Source organism: Suillus subaureus, assembly GCF_016647635.1.
Source record: "Suillus subaureus strain MN1 chromosome Unknown BJ212scaffold_65, whole genome shotgun sequence".
Lineage (NCBI taxonomy): Eukaryota > Fungi > Basidiomycota > Agaricomycetes > Boletales > Suillaceae > Suillus > Suillus subaureus.
The window spans coordinates 1-16,165 of record NW_024538621.1 but is presented as its reverse complement, the minus strand read 5'-3'; the positions used below and the strand labels follow the sequence as shown (position 1 = coordinate 16,165).

General features: G+C 48.7%; 6 protein-coding genes across 6 annotated transcripts; 2 read left to right on the top strand and 4 right to left on the bottom strand.

Moving 5' to 3' along the window:
- Nucleotides 1-935: 935 nt before the first annotated feature.
- Nucleotides 936-3,476, bottom strand: BJ212DRAFT_1395643 (FAD-binding domain-containing protein). Its single transcript, XM_041337183.1, has 11 exons — nt 2,899-3,476; nt 2,745-2,848; nt 2,659-2,694; nt 2,373-2,601; nt 2,184-2,314; nt 2,111-2,128; nt 2,007-2,057; nt 1,830-1,955; nt 1,617-1,774; nt 1,497-1,569; nt 936-1,446 (listed from the first exon to the last, which is right to left on the bottom strand). Exons 1-11 carry the CDS (start codon nt 3,044-3,046, stop codon nt 1,045-1,047), a joined length of 1,476 nt encoding a protein of 491 aa, XP_041186621.1. The 5' UTR covers nt 3,047-3,476; the 3' UTR covers nt 936-1,044.
- Nucleotides 3,477-4,608: 1,132 nt separating this feature from the next.
- Nucleotides 4,609-6,219, bottom strand: BJ212DRAFT_1395638 (uncharacterized protein). Its single transcript, XM_041337182.1, has one exon. The coding sequence runs from the start codon at nt 5,839-5,841 to the stop codon at nt 4,813-4,815; it is 1,029 nt and encodes a 342-aa protein (XP_041186620.1). The 5' UTR covers nt 5,842-6,219; the 3' UTR covers nt 4,609-4,812.
- A 1,172-nt stretch (nt 6,220-7,391) lies between these two features.
- BJ212DRAFT_1449879 (uncharacterized protein) lies at nt 7,392-8,270 on the top strand (the record flags this gene model as incomplete). The annotated part of the gene is made up of 1 exon (XM_041338767.1): nt 7,392-8,270. The coding sequence occupies one exon, from the start codon at nt 7,392-7,394 to the stop codon at nt 8,268-8,270; it is 879 nt and encodes a 292-aa protein (XP_041186619.1).
- Nucleotides 8,271-8,378: 108 nt separating this feature from the next.
- On the bottom strand, nt 8,379-9,913 carry BJ212DRAFT_954823 (glycerol-3-phosphate dehydrogenase). Its single transcript, XM_041344440.1, has 7 exons — nt 9,909-9,913; nt 9,632-9,845; nt 9,548-9,572; nt 9,322-9,492; nt 9,247-9,269; nt 8,873-9,196; nt 8,379-8,818 (listed from the first exon to the last, which is right to left on the bottom strand). Exons 2-7 carry the CDS (start codon nt 9,694-9,696, stop codon nt 8,488-8,490), a joined length of 939 nt encoding a protein of 312 aa, XP_041186618.1. The 5' UTR covers nt 9,697-9,845; nt 9,909-9,913; the 3' UTR covers nt 8,379-8,487.
- A 910-nt stretch (nt 9,914-10,823) lies between these two features.
- Nucleotides 10,824-12,316, bottom strand: BJ212DRAFT_954927 (NAD dependent epimerase/dehydratase). The gene is made up of 7 exons (XM_041344441.1): nt 12,276-12,316; nt 12,022-12,226; nt 11,923-11,967; nt 11,458-11,871; nt 11,255-11,408; nt 10,958-11,201; nt 10,824-10,905 (listed from the first exon to the last, which is right to left on the bottom strand). The coding sequence occupies exons 2-6, from the start codon at nt 12,059-12,061 to the stop codon at nt 11,039-11,041; spliced, it is 816 nt and encodes a 271-aa protein (XP_041186617.1). The 5' UTR covers nt 12,062-12,226; nt 12,276-12,316; the 3' UTR covers nt 10,824-10,905; nt 10,958-11,038.
- Nucleotides 12,317-12,567: 251 nt separating this feature from the next.
- On the top strand, nt 12,568-13,868 carry BJ212DRAFT_1449875 (uncharacterized protein; the record flags this gene model as incomplete). The annotated part of the gene is made up of 2 exons (XM_041338766.1): nt 12,568-13,197; nt 13,248-13,868. The coding sequence occupies 2 exons, from the start codon at nt 12,568-12,570 to the stop codon at nt 13,866-13,868; spliced, it is 1,251 nt and encodes a 416-aa protein (XP_041186616.1).
- Nucleotides 13,869-16,165: the final 2,297 nt, after the last annotated feature.

Genomic DNA, 16,165 nt, shown 5'->3' with positions numbered 1-16,165 from the left:
ATACATGCCATGTATCAGCGATCCAAAAAGATGCTCATCTTTCTCCTTGTAGTCTTCCTGAGTTCCATGATCGCCACCGGAGAGTGTGGTCGCGATAGGAAGCAGACATGTTTCAGGGGGTAAGCTTTAATTTGTATGACAATCATAAGCACGTGAACTCATGAATACCAGGGGAGCTCATTCCTTTCAGGCAACTACCTGTGTGTTTTGTCTACAAAGCACGCGGCCTTCGTCTGAATCTCAAAACTTGGATACCCACCTTCGTATAGGAGATCCTCGCCTTTTGTCTTACAGTTTGGAGTGTTATATAACGCCTCTCGGAACTGCGACGGTCACCACAGGATCGACAATAGGAGGCCTGTCTAGCGGTGTGTTGATAAAAAGTCATGTACTATACTTTGTAGCGTGAGCTGTATATTTTCGTTATCATCGTGTTTCTTGCTGTGTGTCGACACCTCTTCGCCAACCTATCCCAATGGGTCGGTCAAGATTTGCTGGTGCCTGTACCAGATTGTCATATGTTGTCAGTCTAGCGTCCTCGTGCATGATACAGACCTCGTCCTAGCCTTTGGGGTCATGCCTGATCAATTCGAATCCCTAATTCTCGCAGATCCCGGCAATGAAGCATAGTCAGGGTTCGCATGCTTTACTTGTGAGCTGCTCACAATAATCTCCACCATACCAACCACCTACATGATCATGCAGACTCAGTTCCATCCCTCTTCACGATCGTGAACTTTGGTTGCACAACCCAATTTCCTCATGTTATGAGCTTAGCCTGATTCCCAGCTGCCAACGCTACTTCGAATTCCTGAAAACGACAATGCTACTTCCTGACAACGCCAGTGCATCGATTAGATAATTCCCTATTCTAGTTTTGCCTCGACTTTAAATGGAGCTCCTCAAAGGCCTCAAAACTCATTCTAACACCTTGCAATACAGAAACATGTCAGCATCTGTCATCTATCAAAGCATTTACATATCTTAGTAAACGTCCAGTACTGTATAATTATTGAAATGGTCCTCAGATATCCAACAGTCCAGCTAGAATCTCCATCCTCCCGTGAGTCCCATCACATTACCTGGATCCACGGCACTCCTAATAGAATGCAGAGTGGATGCAGCATCCCCATACATATCCGTCAAAGCCGTGCCAGGAGGCGCACAATTAGGGTATAACAGTGCATTCGCAACGTCCTGACCAGCGTCCACGGCAAACTGCTTCATGTAGGCAGCACTCTCTGCGCCAACCTGGAGCATTACCTCATCATCGTTCGGATCCGTCCACCCATAATACACCTCAATAAACGAGTACCCCTGTCCTGAATCCCGTAAAGAAGGGAAAGCAGCCGGTGTATCGGAGTGACTGTAGATTGAGGGAAGGAGAGGGACGAGATCGTATGAGATCAAAACTCCGCTTGATTGCGACAACTGCTCGCCATAAAACTAGACGCTCTGGTGAGTGGTGCTTTGATCAGATGAAAAGTGAGACTCACCAGCGTCTGATTCTTGACCATCTGTAGCATAGACGACGTGAATTGCTCAATAGGCACCCAGTGGAACATAGCCCTGTCTCCAACTGAGCCAAACCAATTGCTGAACATCGTATGACGTACCTTAGGCCCGATGAGGCATTCGCGGGTAAAGTCTGAATAAGGTCCAAATAAGCCCTCGTCGAGATGTCCTCAACAGAGTGTGGGATTGCCAATAATTCATCGAAGATGCCATCAGGGTAAGTTGGCGCATCATAAAATAGAATGGTCAATATCACTGTCTATCGGGAATCAGTTACTCAAATATGGTCCTTACGTGAATCAATCGTAACGCACCACCCCAGACGCGTAGTCGGTTGTACTGTACAGACAGGCTTTGGGATCGGTGACCGTCGACACATAATTAGCTATGGCCGTATTGACTGCATCCCATTGATCCGCCGTGTACGTTATAAGCCCACCCTGTACTCAATTACCATTAGGGTCGTACCAATGCAGAGGTATGGTACGTACCCAGACTTGAGACTGGGCGTATGTTTTCATAGTCACTGTGGTAACAATTCCCTGCAGCAAATCAGCGTGTGCACTGGAATCCGTGAAGCAACACCATCACGCACAAAATTGTTGAATCCTCCCTGAAAAAAATAACCAAAAATGAGATGCTGGCTATCTGCACGTCAAGACACTTACCCGAAGGCCATAGAATAGATCTGGATTCGAAGAATTTGTAATATTCGCGACCGTGCCATTAGGCATTACAAGCTCAAACGCTACGACATTGTCAACCGACAAACCGTACTGATTGCTGAGATATGAATATCCTAGTCAAAACACAAAACATTCAATCACCGGTATTTTTCCACGAGCAGGTGGACCTACCTCCTCCAAGGACGATGCCGCCGATCCCAACGCCAGTAGTCTTCGCTCCTACGACAGTCACGCCGTATTGTTCGAGCTTGGAATAGACATCATCCCAAATTAACCCTATGCCAATAGTCGCTGTCTGGGCATTCGAGTCGTATACGACTTCTGAAAATGAAAACAAAGCAATTTGGACTCCAGGGGTCGACGAAAACCCTGGATTCGCTGAATGACCACCGCTTTTGACCTTTAACACAGCCGCGTGTGAAGATCAAAATACAAGCTAATTAGTTTATGGACTCACTGCAAATGGGGTCTGGTCCTTGGCCAATAATTGGAGCTAGTGTTCGTTAGCAAGCAGAATCAAACTTTATATTCTACTAAACTTACAGCGATTCCGACGTCCTGAGCGTTCGCGGGCTCAAAGGAGCATGCAGAAGTTTGAGAACTGGAAGAAGCCCAATGCTCGTTATCCTCGGTATATTGGGGCGACCCTATGCATTGCTTAGTCCCTCTTGCGGTAATTAGTATTGGATATACTCACCGTTGTAATACACTTTGGACGCAGAGGAGACAGCGGTAGCGATCTCCTGGCAAGTCGCAGTATAGTCAGCTCTCCGCAGCTCTGTGGACGCGGAGAGGCCAATGAGGCCTGAGATTACTGCGAAAAACAGGCCAGGAAGGAGTGTCATTGACTTTGACGAGAGAATAAAACATCAAGTGACTTTCAGCAGGACTCTTTATGTAAATCAGAAATTCGGAAGGCATGAGAAGGTCGTCGCTGAATATGAAATAATGGCAAGTACGATGCCGTATGTCGTTCCGCAGCCTGAGGGGATAAGCAAAGCTTTGATTTAAATAGACTCCGACTCATCAATGATCGATATCCTCGATTCAAGCTAAAAGCTGCCAAGAGGTATCAAGTCAGTGCCATTACATCAATTGAATATTTATTAATTGGAGGCTGATTTCTCCTGATGCATTCATAGTGTCATTAGCAGAACTCGGGAATTTAGGCCTAGGACCCGAAGGAGATGAGAACGTTGGTGAGGATGACGGATGAGATGAGGCAATATCAATGATGTCGTCATTAGGAACATAGAATGACTAAATGAAATGCCTTCGTTGCTTACATAAGGCTAAAAAAACTCAAGTCTGACATAAACATCGAATGCGGATAAACTATTACTCCTCTGTGCAGGCTCCGTCGTTCGGCGCCGCTCGCTACTACCGCTCCTGCACTAGTTTTTTTTTGATGGGTTACATAACTCTTTACTCACCCGTCATGATCAATTTGGTGGAATAGGACCTGAAGGTGAATTGCTACTGGACAGTCTGGACCCCTCTGGAACACACTATCTCCTTTCTTCACCTGGATCGGATAGCAAACCGACGCGCTGCGTGCCACATTGTGCCTTGAGTCTTCATACGTCTCGCACTTTGATCCGTTCAATGCTAACGTCGGTTTTGCTTTTGATGCACTGACGCACGTCATGACAGTGACCTATGAAAAGGCACGTACAGATTCAATATTCAATTTTTGGCCAACTCAGAGGTATTATACAACTAATTACATTTCCCTACTCAGGCCGCAGCTCAGGCCAGGGCGGCTTTTAGGCCGAGCCGAGCCAGAATATCACCGTGACTACCTAAAACTTTTGACTTGGGCGGTGACACTATACCAAATGAGAAGCTGGAATTCAACAAGAGGATCTGAATTTTCCGCGCTTCTGAATTAGCTGCCTCGCGGCCAGTCGCAGTCAGCTCGGGGAGAGACTCGGCGATTGAGGCAATGCACATGCCCCATCACGCATTGTGCATTAGTGCTGTCGAGCGATTGGCTCGTGCAGTACAGCAGTTACTGCGCAAGTTCTAATTTGGCTTCATAGTTACAAAGCAACATGTCACTTGATATGATAATCCTGCCAGCGATCCATAGAGCCTTCCTGCAACCGCACGAGTGTAATTAATGTATGGGCGCCGGGCTAGGCTGAGATGTTGGGTAAATTGTAAAACAAAGCCAAGGCACTACGACTCATGCTCCGGAATGTAGAACGTAAGATCGGGCTGCCTGGCCCTGTTTCTCTTTGGTTTGTCAAGTTAATATCCGAAGGAGTCGTAGCTCACAAAATATTTTACTTGTTTGTCAACTTAGATTTTGATTGGCATCGATGCACTTGAGGAGTGGTGAATACACACTCGAGAGCAACAGCGTCCAAGCTGGTTCCGATAATCTTCAAAAGATGCGATTTCAGGCCATTCAAAAATACATCATATTGTGAGGGATATTAATAATCATAGAGGTACCTGCCAGTGCTGTACAATCCATATGTGATGAGCGCGCAAGTAGTGCCTGTATAAGTATTACATTGAGCATAACAACTATAATATTACTGATGCGAGTTCATGATGAGGCGTGTCCTCCCGGGCTACCGATTTCGAACAGACGACACTCCCCTTAGATAACGTCAATCAAAATGGTAGGGTGCCTCGTTAGAGGCGGTGACCCCACGCTCTTCCGAGGCTTACGCGTCCTGGGTTGCACAGGAGACGACATGATAATTCGGGGTTGTCCGTCCTTCCTAGGCCTCAAGGTTTTGTAGACCTGCCATTCCTTCCCCTCGACGGTGATGCTGCCAAGGTGCTTGGTGTTCTCTTGGTCCGCAGGGTCGGTTTGTATCTGCACTGCCTTCGGGGTAGGCAGCGTCGGTCGAACTTGAGGCTTGAACGTGGGGTCGATCATGACAGTCCCGTGTGCTCCGAGTATCGGAAGACCTTGCGAATTCAATCTCTCACCCGTAGGTCCAACTCCAAACTCTGATACCTCCTCTTCCTCTTCGATAAAGATAGACCGCTCGGGCGAGACAAAGTGAACATGTCTTGCAGTGCCTGCACCAGCAGACGTATCCACTGCCGGTAAAGTCGAATTCATCTCTCTCGCCACCCGTTCTTTCTCTTCGCTGCCTAGTAAATTTCCCACTTGAGTCAAAAAGGTCTCGTGGTTCCTCTGGAACTCGTGCTCGAGAATTTGCTCCTTTGTCAAGTTCGTGGCGGAGCCGACGGGCCTCTGCAATACATATCTCACGCGAATACCAGAGCTAGTACCCAGTGAATTGTTGTGCCAAAAGTTAATCCCTTTAAAGCCGATGCGCTCGGGGCTGCGCTGAAGTGGCTGGGGCCTCTTTACGGGCGTGCGAAGGACAGAGCCCGCGTCGAACGCATGCTGAGTCATAGGAGTCTGAGGGAAGCACGTCGTGTTGCTCGGCGGTGGTGTGGCGTTCCCCTCCTCGTCTATATCCATGCCAGTCTCTTCTTCATTATTGTTCGTGTCTTGCTCGGGGTAGATCCAGCGCGTATGAGCGCCAAGACCAGTAGCAGTTTGAGTGATCAGGACAGATGTGCCATCTACATCGCGGCATCTGAGATAATAGCCGTTGGCGTTGCTAACCTTGGTCTGGCGTGTAACATTTGGAATACGAGATGGCATTGTGAAGTATCGCAACGCGTGATAGGGGTATAGGTAAAGTAAACTGTTCAGTAGAAGTTGAGGGTGTTGGTACACCTGGAAAGCTCGTTCAGCCACTCAAATACGTTTCCTCGCAAGTGCTTTGGCGGGAGTGCGGATAAAAGAATTCCTTTGGGCTTTGTCCACGGCTGGCCGCTTTGTCCACTCTTTATCTTCGCTGCGCACGAGCTACCATTTCAGGACAGTTGTCCGGACCAGGGGCGGCCACATGCTGGTCCATGCGGGTTCTGTGACTCAATGAGTCGGGCGGACCTGGCGTGATCACAGCTTGAGCGCTGATAGGCGCGTTTGCCAGCGACGTGACTCAGTGGTTTGTGGCAGAATAGTGTGGGAACCCGGAACGTGAACTGTAGCGTTGTATTCACGTGCACGGTGGGCAAGTCTGTTACATAATAATGATTGATCAACTTGCTTTGATCAAGGAAGTTTCATCAGCTCGAGCTACTTCGTTATTATGATTGTGTGGACTAATGTTCTGCTATTTCAGAGACTCAACCAGAGTCCGCAAGCAGATTCTGCAACAAAGTGGCAAACCCATCATATATAAGTGCCTTTGAACCATTAACACGTCGTGAATAACTTTCGTATGTCGGTACGTTGCTGACCGCGAGACTGACTGCTGACGCTGGTGGCCAACTATGGCATACCCACCGTTACCAAGGAAGGGGAAATGCCAACGAGCTCCCAAGGGATGCGAACCTTATAATATGGCCACAAGCTACTTGTCATTTTTTTCCTCTGGCTACCATCGATAATCGGTCGTCCACATTATCGGAAAAGTATAATACGTTATCTATGTATTGGCATGTCCACAACTTACCTTGTCGCGGAGTCCGAAACTCCTCAGGAAATCCATTGATCCACACAAGGAGTATGACTTGTGGACATTCCCACTCTCAGAACGTCCACAACTGGAGCCGTTAAAGGTCGCACTCTCATACGAGCGCGATGTTCCAAGACCACAACACAACACCTCAAAATACTTTGTCCGCGCCCAACTACCTTCAAGAAATATGTTCCCTAAGTCGCCATACCGTCATATCCCCTTCTTCCCGCAAACACCTGCTGGATTCAGGATGTTGAACCCCTCGAAGAAGCCTTACTTTCGTCCCTCCATTTTTTCGCGTCATCCTTCACCATGCGTCGACTCCCCTTCGAGCAGCCCCACCCGCGAGCCAAATGCACCTGCATTCTTTGATTGCAATGCACCGCCTACACAGGGCCTTCCGCACATTTTCCAGCCCGCCTCAGCCAACACCGCCCGTGTAGGTCGTCCACACACGAAGGCTGCTGTTCCAAAGGTCTTTAAGAAGAGCGTGCCCACCAAGGCTTTCCCCAGTCAAATCATCCACCCGCGCCGCAAACTCTGGCACAAGCGCTTCACTTACCATCTCACGGTCACTCGTCCAGGCCTCCGTCGCAAAGGCCCCCGGTTCTGCAACCCAGCAAAGCTCAGGCGCGAAAAAGCAGCAGCTGCTCTCAATAACCTCGAAAATGTCGTCCTCAAGACTATGCAAACCGGTGGTATGACCGCCGAAGATCGTATTTTCCTCAAGCAGCTTGAAGAGCTCCGCCTCGATCAGCTACGTAGGCACACGCTTGGAGATGCTAGAGAGGTCGTCGCACGCGCTGAAGCGTTGGGTCCGCAACGTGAGTTGGAGCACGCGGAGCGTGACCGCCAAGCTGCCCTACGATTGGAAGAGAACGCACAGAGGAAGAAGGAAGAGGAGGAATTTCGCCGTTTGGAGGAGGAACGTCGGCGGCTGGAGGAAGAGAAGCGTAGACAAGAGGAGGGCAGGCGCAGACAAGAAGAAGCTAGGCGTTACGCAGAGGAACGGGCGCGCCTTCGTGAGCAGCGCGAGCGCGAGCTTCAGGCCAAACGAGAGGCATTCCGTAAAGCTCAGGAGGAAGCTGAACATCGGGCCCGTGTGCAAGCAGAGCAGCGCCTTCGTGAAGAAGCTCAACGGCAAGAGAGGCAGCGCCAAGAAGAACTTCGTCGCAACAAAGCTCAAGCGGATCTCGTCGCTTTTTTCCAGCTCTACGACGCAAAGTGGAAAGAGCTCAAACTGAGCCAGAAGTTGACTTCAGTTATGCTCTGCGAGATGCCGTGGCCAACCTTCCAGCAAGGCTGCGCATCCCCCGATGACATCTCTCGCCGTAGCATGGAGGAATTCATCTTCCACCCCCTCCGCCCAGGGATGGAGACCAAGTCGCGCAAGGACCGACTGAAGGTAGAGATACTTAGATTCCACCCCGACAAGTTTAACTCGAACATCGTGCGCAAGTTACGGGAGTGCGATAGGGAAAGGGCGAGCGAGATTGCGGGAGCACTGGCCAGAATACTGACAAACATGATGGCTGAAGAGATTCAGAAAGAGACGGATCAATAGGCCAATATATACTAGAATTCTGCTGCAGTCGTTAGTAATTTTATGGTAATTAGGATATGTCCAATATGCAATCATATGACTCTATCAAACCGTGTTTAACTTTACAAGCAACACGCCCATATCAACAAGAGCGACTCTGCGTGTTCACATTACTGATAGAACTACACACATACAAGTAAAAATATTTGAGCTTGTAAAATAACCTTTCCAATGGCACTCACCTTTCCGCATCCTTCTTGGCCACATACGCAAGTAAATCGCAGACGCGTTTCAAGTATGCCCAGTCATTGGCATAGTATGCAACCAACTTGAAGGAACGGTCAAGGACCGTGAACTGAAGCTCAGGATAGTAGACGGCCGACTCGGTACGCTCAAGCAAGTTTGTAGACGCGAGAACATTATCAGAGACAGACAAGACGCCCTTGAGCGGACCCTCTTCGGCTTCCTTCATGGCAGCCGTAATAGCATGGTAAGTTGTAGTGCGTTTGAGCTTCACGACAAGGTCAATGACGGACGCATTTACAACTGGAATACGAAATTCAAGATCACTACAAAAAACATTTAGGGCCAAACCAGCAGATCGAAAGGAAACGATGACACACGTGAACTTGTCATCCAACGAGAGGACTATCATTCTGACAACCTCCGCCGCTTCAGTGTAGGTTGGGATGATATTGTTAGCGACGGATTTATTATCAGTGACGTCGGCCGCACGAATACTGGACATGAAGACTTCTTCGATGCCAAATTTATCGTGAACGACCTTTACGATAGGGGCAATGCAATTGATAGTGCTCGAGGCGCTAGAAATGACGGTGTACTCGGGTTTGTACGCATCGATGTTGACGCTACAGACAAACATGGGCACATTAGATATTGCAGTAATGATGACTTTTTTGGCACCACCCATTAAATGGGCGGCTGCCCTAGTAAGTCATTAGCATCACTATCAACTCAAGTTTTCGACAGAGCTTACTTGGCTCTCGTGGTGAAAGACCCCTGTTCAACTTTGCTCAAGAGACTAGCTGAAATTTGTATGTGCAACACTTACACTCGACTCGATGGCATGGTCAGCACCAACCGATCCCCAGTTGATGTCCTCTGACTTTACTTTACTGAATACATGGATGGGCTTGTTGTTGATGTAGAGCTTGCCATCTTTACCCGCACGAACATCTCTCTTGAAGTTACCGTGAACGGGGATAGACCTGAACTTGGTTACCTGTGGTTGTAATGAAATAGGGGCTACCCCTTATGCGCTTGGAAACGAAACCAACCATATCATCCACCTTTAACATGGAGCTGTGAGCGCGAATAAAGATTAGACGGACAGAAGTGACTGATAACAGAGATGTACTAACTCGTTGATGGCAACGACTTCGATGTCCTGGTACAGGACCGCATGACGCATACAGATACGACCCATACGACTTGTAAACGCGATTGTTCGTCAGAAACACGCTATTTAACACCATACAGAGCGAAGATACTGACCAAATCTGAAAACAGACGGGAAATATGCGTTGTTCGCTGTTACTCCTCTCTAACAACCTACCCGTTGATGCCTATTTTGACCTGCAATTACAACCAACGTAATCAACTTGTCGCTCGACCCGAAGGAGAACAGGCTCTACTCACCATTTTGCTGGTTGAGTGTGGTACTAATGGAATGACGAATGCGAGAGGAGGGGGAAGACATAACAGGTTGTCTATGAGACACCTCCTATATCATATTTTCCGGGTATGGTCCACCAACGTCATCGCCTGATCACCTCCATTCATACTACGCAGCGGCATCATGAAGAGCGAAACATTTAGGTGTGCTCATGCCATCTACCTTAGACGAAGCGGGGCAGTGTTCCTCGAGCTGGCGGCATGTCAACTACGTTACTTACATCCCTCATCATGCGCATCAGGCATGAGACTAATATTTGACCTACGATCCATCACTGAGGCTTCGACGACAAAATCATATTCGGTGAGTATATTTAAAGCGCCAAGTCGAAAAAAATTCTCAACCACAAGGCACAACACTGAATGGCACCGTAACAATGACACGGGGATACAGTGCAGCCTGAATAGAGAACATCAGCAACATGATTGCCGTTTACTGGCCTTGAACAATGGATATCGGCGGAGACGACGGCAGTGACGTTAGGATGCTCGACCCAAGAATGAGTCTACGCTGTCGACGTCCACAACAAGTATGGCATTGTGTTCTGAATGCTGACAATAATTTATCATCGCTATGCCAGGCGACGATATCCCTGCTAGCATCTCGGATTGACAGCAGTGCTAGGCAGCTATCGATGACTCGGACAAAGTGAGTCGAGGACAACTGGTGCAGTATTGTTTCGTACCTCAGCGAGCCTCTTTGTTTTATGTTGCACTAGTCCCCCCTAGTCGGACAGTCATTTTTTCTTGTGTATGACGTCTGACAGACTTGAAGCGCTCAAACAGTCAAACAGCCAGTGGCCTCCATCGGATGGTTCAGACCAACAGAGTATGACGCTCTTAAAAGGGCTCAAGCGCTCAACGTTGCCAACTGCCAATCGTTTACCTAATAAGGGACTCAAGAACCACCTTCCTTTCAAGTCCGACGGTTTGCATATACTACACGGCGCAGAATATAAAGCTGTAAGCAAACCCATTGACATCGAGACTCTCACAAGTCAGTAAATAGGTACCTGCATGTGGAGAATTCAGACATTTCATCATCTCCTATACATATTACAGATTCGGATGAGGCATTCATGAGAAAACCCGACTTAAGATCCCTGCAAATCTTCTGGTCTGTTTAGTAATCTCCCCTCCATTCCACCTTCAACCATCACTACTTGACCAGTGACATGACCGGAGAGAGTGGATGATGCAAGGACCACAATCTGCGTCGCGACGTCGATTGGCATCGCCACCTTCTTAAGCGGACACCTGCAGTGGCACGAAATTCAATACAGATCATGAATCATGAAGATGTGACTGACGTAGACAATATGCGATACACTATTTGAGGATCCTTCAAGGCTTCTTCAGCCATGGGTGTCTTGACCCAGCCAGGCGCAATACAGTTGACTCTGCCTTTAAGAGCTATCTTCACGATCTCATTCTTGAGAGTGAGGTTTAAACCGTACATCATTGCTACAACATGATGAGCCTGTGTCAAACTGGGGACAGAATCGTTACTGACCGCTCTTCGTCGCAGAGTAGTCGCCGTGATTGGCTTCGCCATACTTCCCAGCAGTACTTCCGATAAGCACAATCGCCGCCTTTTCCTTGATAGTAGAGGATGCACGTTCAAGGTGCTTCAAATACTCTCTACACACCAGGAATGATGACGTCAAGTTCGTGGTTATGGTGGTGTTCCATTGGAACAGCGTCATCCTTGCGATTGGAACATCCGAAGTTGGATATATAGCATGATTAACGATCACCACTTGTACGGGTCCATGAGGCATAGCAGCCAGCGACTCGAACATGGTCACCACGGCCTCCTCTTGAGACAGATTGGCCTGGACGTGTTGAAGACTGGGGTTCGATGCCAGAAGCTCCTGGATCGGACCAAATTTGGAGTTATAATGTGCGGTCACATTCGCGCCCAATGCTGAATGTCTGATTCAACTCAATAGTCATTACTCGAGAGTAAATTACTTACCACAAAATAATTTCACAGTCTCTAGCCCGATGCCGCCACTTGCCCCTGCTCGAGTACACGGTCAGGTCAGTAGTGGCATAGGATAGCATAGAGTACGACCTGTAACGATGACATGCACTCCTTGCAATCCAAGATCCATGACGTGCTGCAATGCTAGCGCTGAACGTTGACTTGGATAACGGATGATAACAGCTTCAGTAGCCAATTGAAATGTTGACGTGTGAACAATTCAATGGTACTCATGTAGCTGGTACCATTGATTGGACAGGTGACCATCGATTATGAAGCGTGTGTTATATGGGCGCTTCAATTGCGCTCGCTTCAAAAAAGTCTGGCAGGCTTCACTGACGCACGTGATATGAGCAGTACTTGCAGTGGCAGTGCCAAGGTTGCCGGTCACTTGCCCGGTGCAGTCGCTGGTCACACTAGGACTCTGACTCTGCACCGAACACCAACCCTCGATTCGAGGCTGTTTGAGTGGAGTGTACGACGAACGTAGACAATCACTGCTGACGATATACTCTATTCCTTTTGAAGACAGGCCCATAAAAGCTCTAGCCTCTGACACTGGTTTTAGTCTTAGTTTCAGGCAGACCGCCGATGCCGACCGTTACGATGACGATGACAACTGTCTTGACGCCGGACATGCTGCCTCATAAGCCGTCTAGCAAAGGTTCGCCGTCGACGGAGGCAACGCTACAATCACTGTACAACCGTGCAGCGAGAGCATTCCTTCACCGGGACATTACAATCACGTTCACCTTGTTAAGCGCTGCATTCGCGCTCCTCTCACCTCCCCTTGCGCCCTCACCTGATCCCCTAGATGTCCACCGGAGAAAGTGGGATATCCTTCGCATCACCCTCGAAACCACCGTCTTCTCTTCTACTCAAGACATAGCTCATTTACCACAACCACTCCAAGAGATCCTACTCTTGTCTCCCCAATCGTTTATTTCCACTTTGTATGCTCGATCTCTCACTTTATTTACTCCTTCATCTCTGTATCGAAAACCTAGCTCCGCATTCCTTCCGCACCAAGTCCTCATCACACTCGTCGCATCCAGTATCAAGATAGATTGCCTAAGCGTTGGTCGTGAGATGACAGAGGACTGGCTATCAAAACGCGGTCAATATGACTTCGTACCTTCTACGGGTGAACCATATCATAGAGTCCTAGAACTTTATTGCTTGCATGTCTTACCTCGTTTGGGCGAGTGGGAGTACGTCAAAGAATTTCTGTCCTACGAGAATGAACTCTCGTCTGACGAAAAACGCGTGAGTTTAATTTCATGATCCTTGTATCGCACTGAACACAATATTGTCAGGAACTTCATCTGGCCCTCGAGGCTCAGCATGCTCACGCGTTAGAGAGTACAAGGCGGGAGACGTCAAAACCCGAGACTCCTCCGTCTCCTACACCAATACCTCCACTCCGCTCTCTATCCCCAGCCTCTTCTTCCTCTTCTCTATCCACTACATCTACCCGCACCGCCATGCCAGCATCCCCTCGTCCAAAACTTACCCGCCAACAATCCGCGTCCTCCACATCAACAGTCTCAGACTCCACCGTAACCAGATCCCCTCGCCACCGCCACAACCAAAGCATGCCCCGAGGAAGCTCAAGTGCTAGTGGCGTTCGCATCTCCCGCGTTCTGCCAGTCGACCATAGTCTCGCGACTGCACCCCCAACCTCCCTAACACTCATACGATCTTATTTCAACCACTATTTCACTGCAAACAGAATAGCCACTCTATCAGTCTTGCTCTTCCTAATCCCCCTTATATCTTTGATGCTTCGGAGGCGGCGGCGCTTGGAGACACCTGCGGACTTGGTACGGAGAAGGTTATTGGAAGCCCGTGGCGATTCGATTGCGACACAGTTATGGAATGAGTTGGTGAGGGCAGTTTTGGATACTGTTAGGATAGGTGGTGGGGGACTCGTATAACTCACAGTGCGCCTGCTTAGTATCGATCTTCTCAGCTAGACCAAGTAGAAGGATATTGGTATCAGGCCATAGGCCATGTGATTATACATAGTGATCTTTCAAGTGGTTCGAACTTTATATTATGTAACAGCTGGCGTTCTGTGCAACCGTGGAGGCGCTAAAATCCTGAATGTGCACGTTTGAAGCGGACAGCTTATTGAGTTAGTGAATAGTATGAGGCAACGAATGCACCACTTCATCTGTTCAGAGACTCAGGTCGTATTGAAAAACCCCTTGCATTGATCCGAAATAAATCAGATGGAACATAATATCGTCGACGCAAAGTGCGAAGATAATACTGAGTTGCTCTGCAACATGTCAGACTATCATAATGATGCTGTAGCGCTGAGCTGCAATGCTTTTTGTGCAGCTTCCCTCTTCACAGCCTCCAGCATCCACATCCACTTCAAATCACGCTCGACCTTGTCCCTCCTCGCGCGTTGCCTTCACTCGTTCAAATAACTCCAATCTTCCCCAACACCTATGTCAACTGCTGTAACCTGAGGCTATCCTAGTAATTCCGACTTCAAGAGTGTAGAGACAGGCAAGGCTCAGGTGGAGGGGGGGCGTCGTCGTTCTCCACAACCAAGTGTTTCTCGGTGCAGCGAGTAATACAATCTATTCCTTCCGCGCAGCTTTGCGCACGGTATAAAGCCAGTAGTCAATTTCTGCTTGCGAGAGTGTTCGCTTGGTGCAGAACGTTTCAACCTTCCTCGCATTTACTAGGCCCGGGAGCACCACTCTCTTCAAATACCTGTGTCATGAGACTGTGTGCGTCAACCAAGACATATATTGATGTCGATTCACTGTAGAGACCGCACGAGATGCTCAGGATGGGGCGATCGAGTAGAAGGTAGCCTTGTTGTTCCACGTACGATAGTTGGAATCCTGTTTCAAATCCAGATTGTAAATGTCTTTGGTCGAAAATGACGTTGTCAATGAAACTATACTGCGCCGAAGGCAAGCAATGGCGCAACCAGATTATGTGGAGTTATCACCGGGGAATGGCGGCCATGACTTTGACATGCAAGAATTGGGCACAAGCAATCTGCTTACTAAGACACAGAGTTCGTCACTTAACTCTTTGCGCACATGTGGAAATACTGGCAAGTACAAAACAGAAGACGACGAAAATGCTCGAAAACGCTACTGTGAACGTACCCAGACTAGAGTAAGTAGCACATGTTAACTAGTGCACCTCTAAGTACAGTACATCAGTCAGTCAGACAACCGTAAATTCAGATCGCGTGCTAGGTATAGAAATTGACAAGGATTCAAAGATCAAACAGCACACTCGATATTGCAGCAATAAAATGATTGCTACGTGAAGCTAAACGCCCTGATGTTAACAACTGCAAGGGCGGATGATAAAGACAAGAACTCACGCATCTCGGCAACTCGACCAGTGTGTCCCATGTGCCATGCGGCTCAAATCAAGCTCGGGATGTCCTCTGGGTATCACAATGAAGTCCAAGGGTATAAAATGGACGTCGGAAGGGAGGTACCCAGAAAAGAGCCGATGATTAGATCCCATGATCCATCCATCAGCCTGCAGCAAAGGGGTTGAATTGGAATTATGATGAGAAGTGGGTTCGAGCAAGTCAGCGGGGTTGGGCAGGGCTGTTCTTGGCTGGACGAGAAGGAAATGACGTGATCGTTACAAGTGCTGGTTGGCATGGTACGGCTTTGTTGGGTGGGAGGTGTAGTGCTTCGATGCAGTGAAAATGAGGAAGAATCTGGCTCTCTGGACATGGGGATAGCTGCACTTTCACTGCATCCCACAGCCGCACAGTGTTATCGTGCGAACCAGACGCGATGCGAGTACCATCCGGTGAGAACGAGACTGACAAACCAACTAGTGTGCCCCTCCAAGGGCTCACCCAATGGCTGTCCCGTGATTGCATCCCACAGCCGCACAGTTATCCCGAACCAGACGCGATGCGAGTACCATCCGGTGAGAACGAGACTGACAAACCAACTAGTGTGCCCCTCCAAGGGCTCACCCAATGGCTGTCCCGTTGCATCCCACAGCCGCACAGTGTTATCCAAGAACCAGACGCGATGCGAGTACCATCCGGTGAGAACGAGACTGACAAACCGAACTAGTGTGCCCCTCCAAGGGCTCACCCAATGGCTGTCCCGTGATTGCATCCCACAGCCGCACAGTCTTATCCAAGAACCAGACGCGATGCGAGTACCATCCGGTGAGAACGAGACTGACCAAACCCTCTAGTGTGCCCCTCCAAGGGCTCACCCAA

Excerpts from the sequence above, each read along its gene's own strand:
- BJ212DRAFT_1395638 (XM_041337182.1), bottom strand. The coding sequence starts at position 5,841 with ATGCCATCTCGTATTCCAAATGTTACACGCCAGACCAAGGTTAGCAAC.
- BJ212DRAFT_954927 (XM_041344441.1), bottom strand. The coding sequence starts at position 12,061 with ATGGATCTTGGATTGCAAGGAGTGCATGTCATCGTTACAG. Across the intron at positions 11,409-11,457 it reads CTACTCTGCGACGAAGAGCG|CAATGATGTACGGTTTAAAC; the intron begins GTCAGTAACGAT and ends ATCATGTTGTAG. Across the intron at positions 11,202-11,254 it reads GTGTATCGCATATTGTCTAC|GTGTCCGCTTAAGAAGGTGG; the intron begins GTCAGTCACATC and ends GTGCCACTGCAG.
- BJ212DRAFT_954823 (XM_041344440.1), bottom strand. The coding sequence starts at position 9,696 with ATGGGTCGTATCTGTATGCGTCATGCGGTCCTGTACCAGGACATCGAA. Across the intron at positions 9,573-9,631 it reads GAAGTCGTTGCCATCAACGA|CTCCATGTTAAAGGTGGATG; the intron begins GTTAGTACATCT and ends TCGCGCTCACAG. Across the intron at positions 9,493-9,547 it reads TGTTAAAGGTGGATGATATG|GTAACCAAGTTCAGGTCTAT; the intron begins GTTGGTTTCGTT and ends TTACAACCACAG.
- BJ212DRAFT_1395643 (XM_041337183.1), bottom strand. The coding sequence starts at position 3,046 with ATGACACTCCTTCCTGGCCTGTTTTTCGCAGTAATCTCAGGCCTCATT. Across the intron at positions 2,315-2,372 it reads CGGCATCGTCCTTGGAGGAG|GATATTCATATCTCAGCAAT; the intron begins GTAGGTCCACCT and ends TGTTTTGACTAG. Across the intron at positions 1,570-1,616 it reads AATGCCTCATCGGGCCTAAG|GGCTATGTTCCACTGGGTGC; the intron begins GTACGTCATACG and ends AGTTGGAGACAG.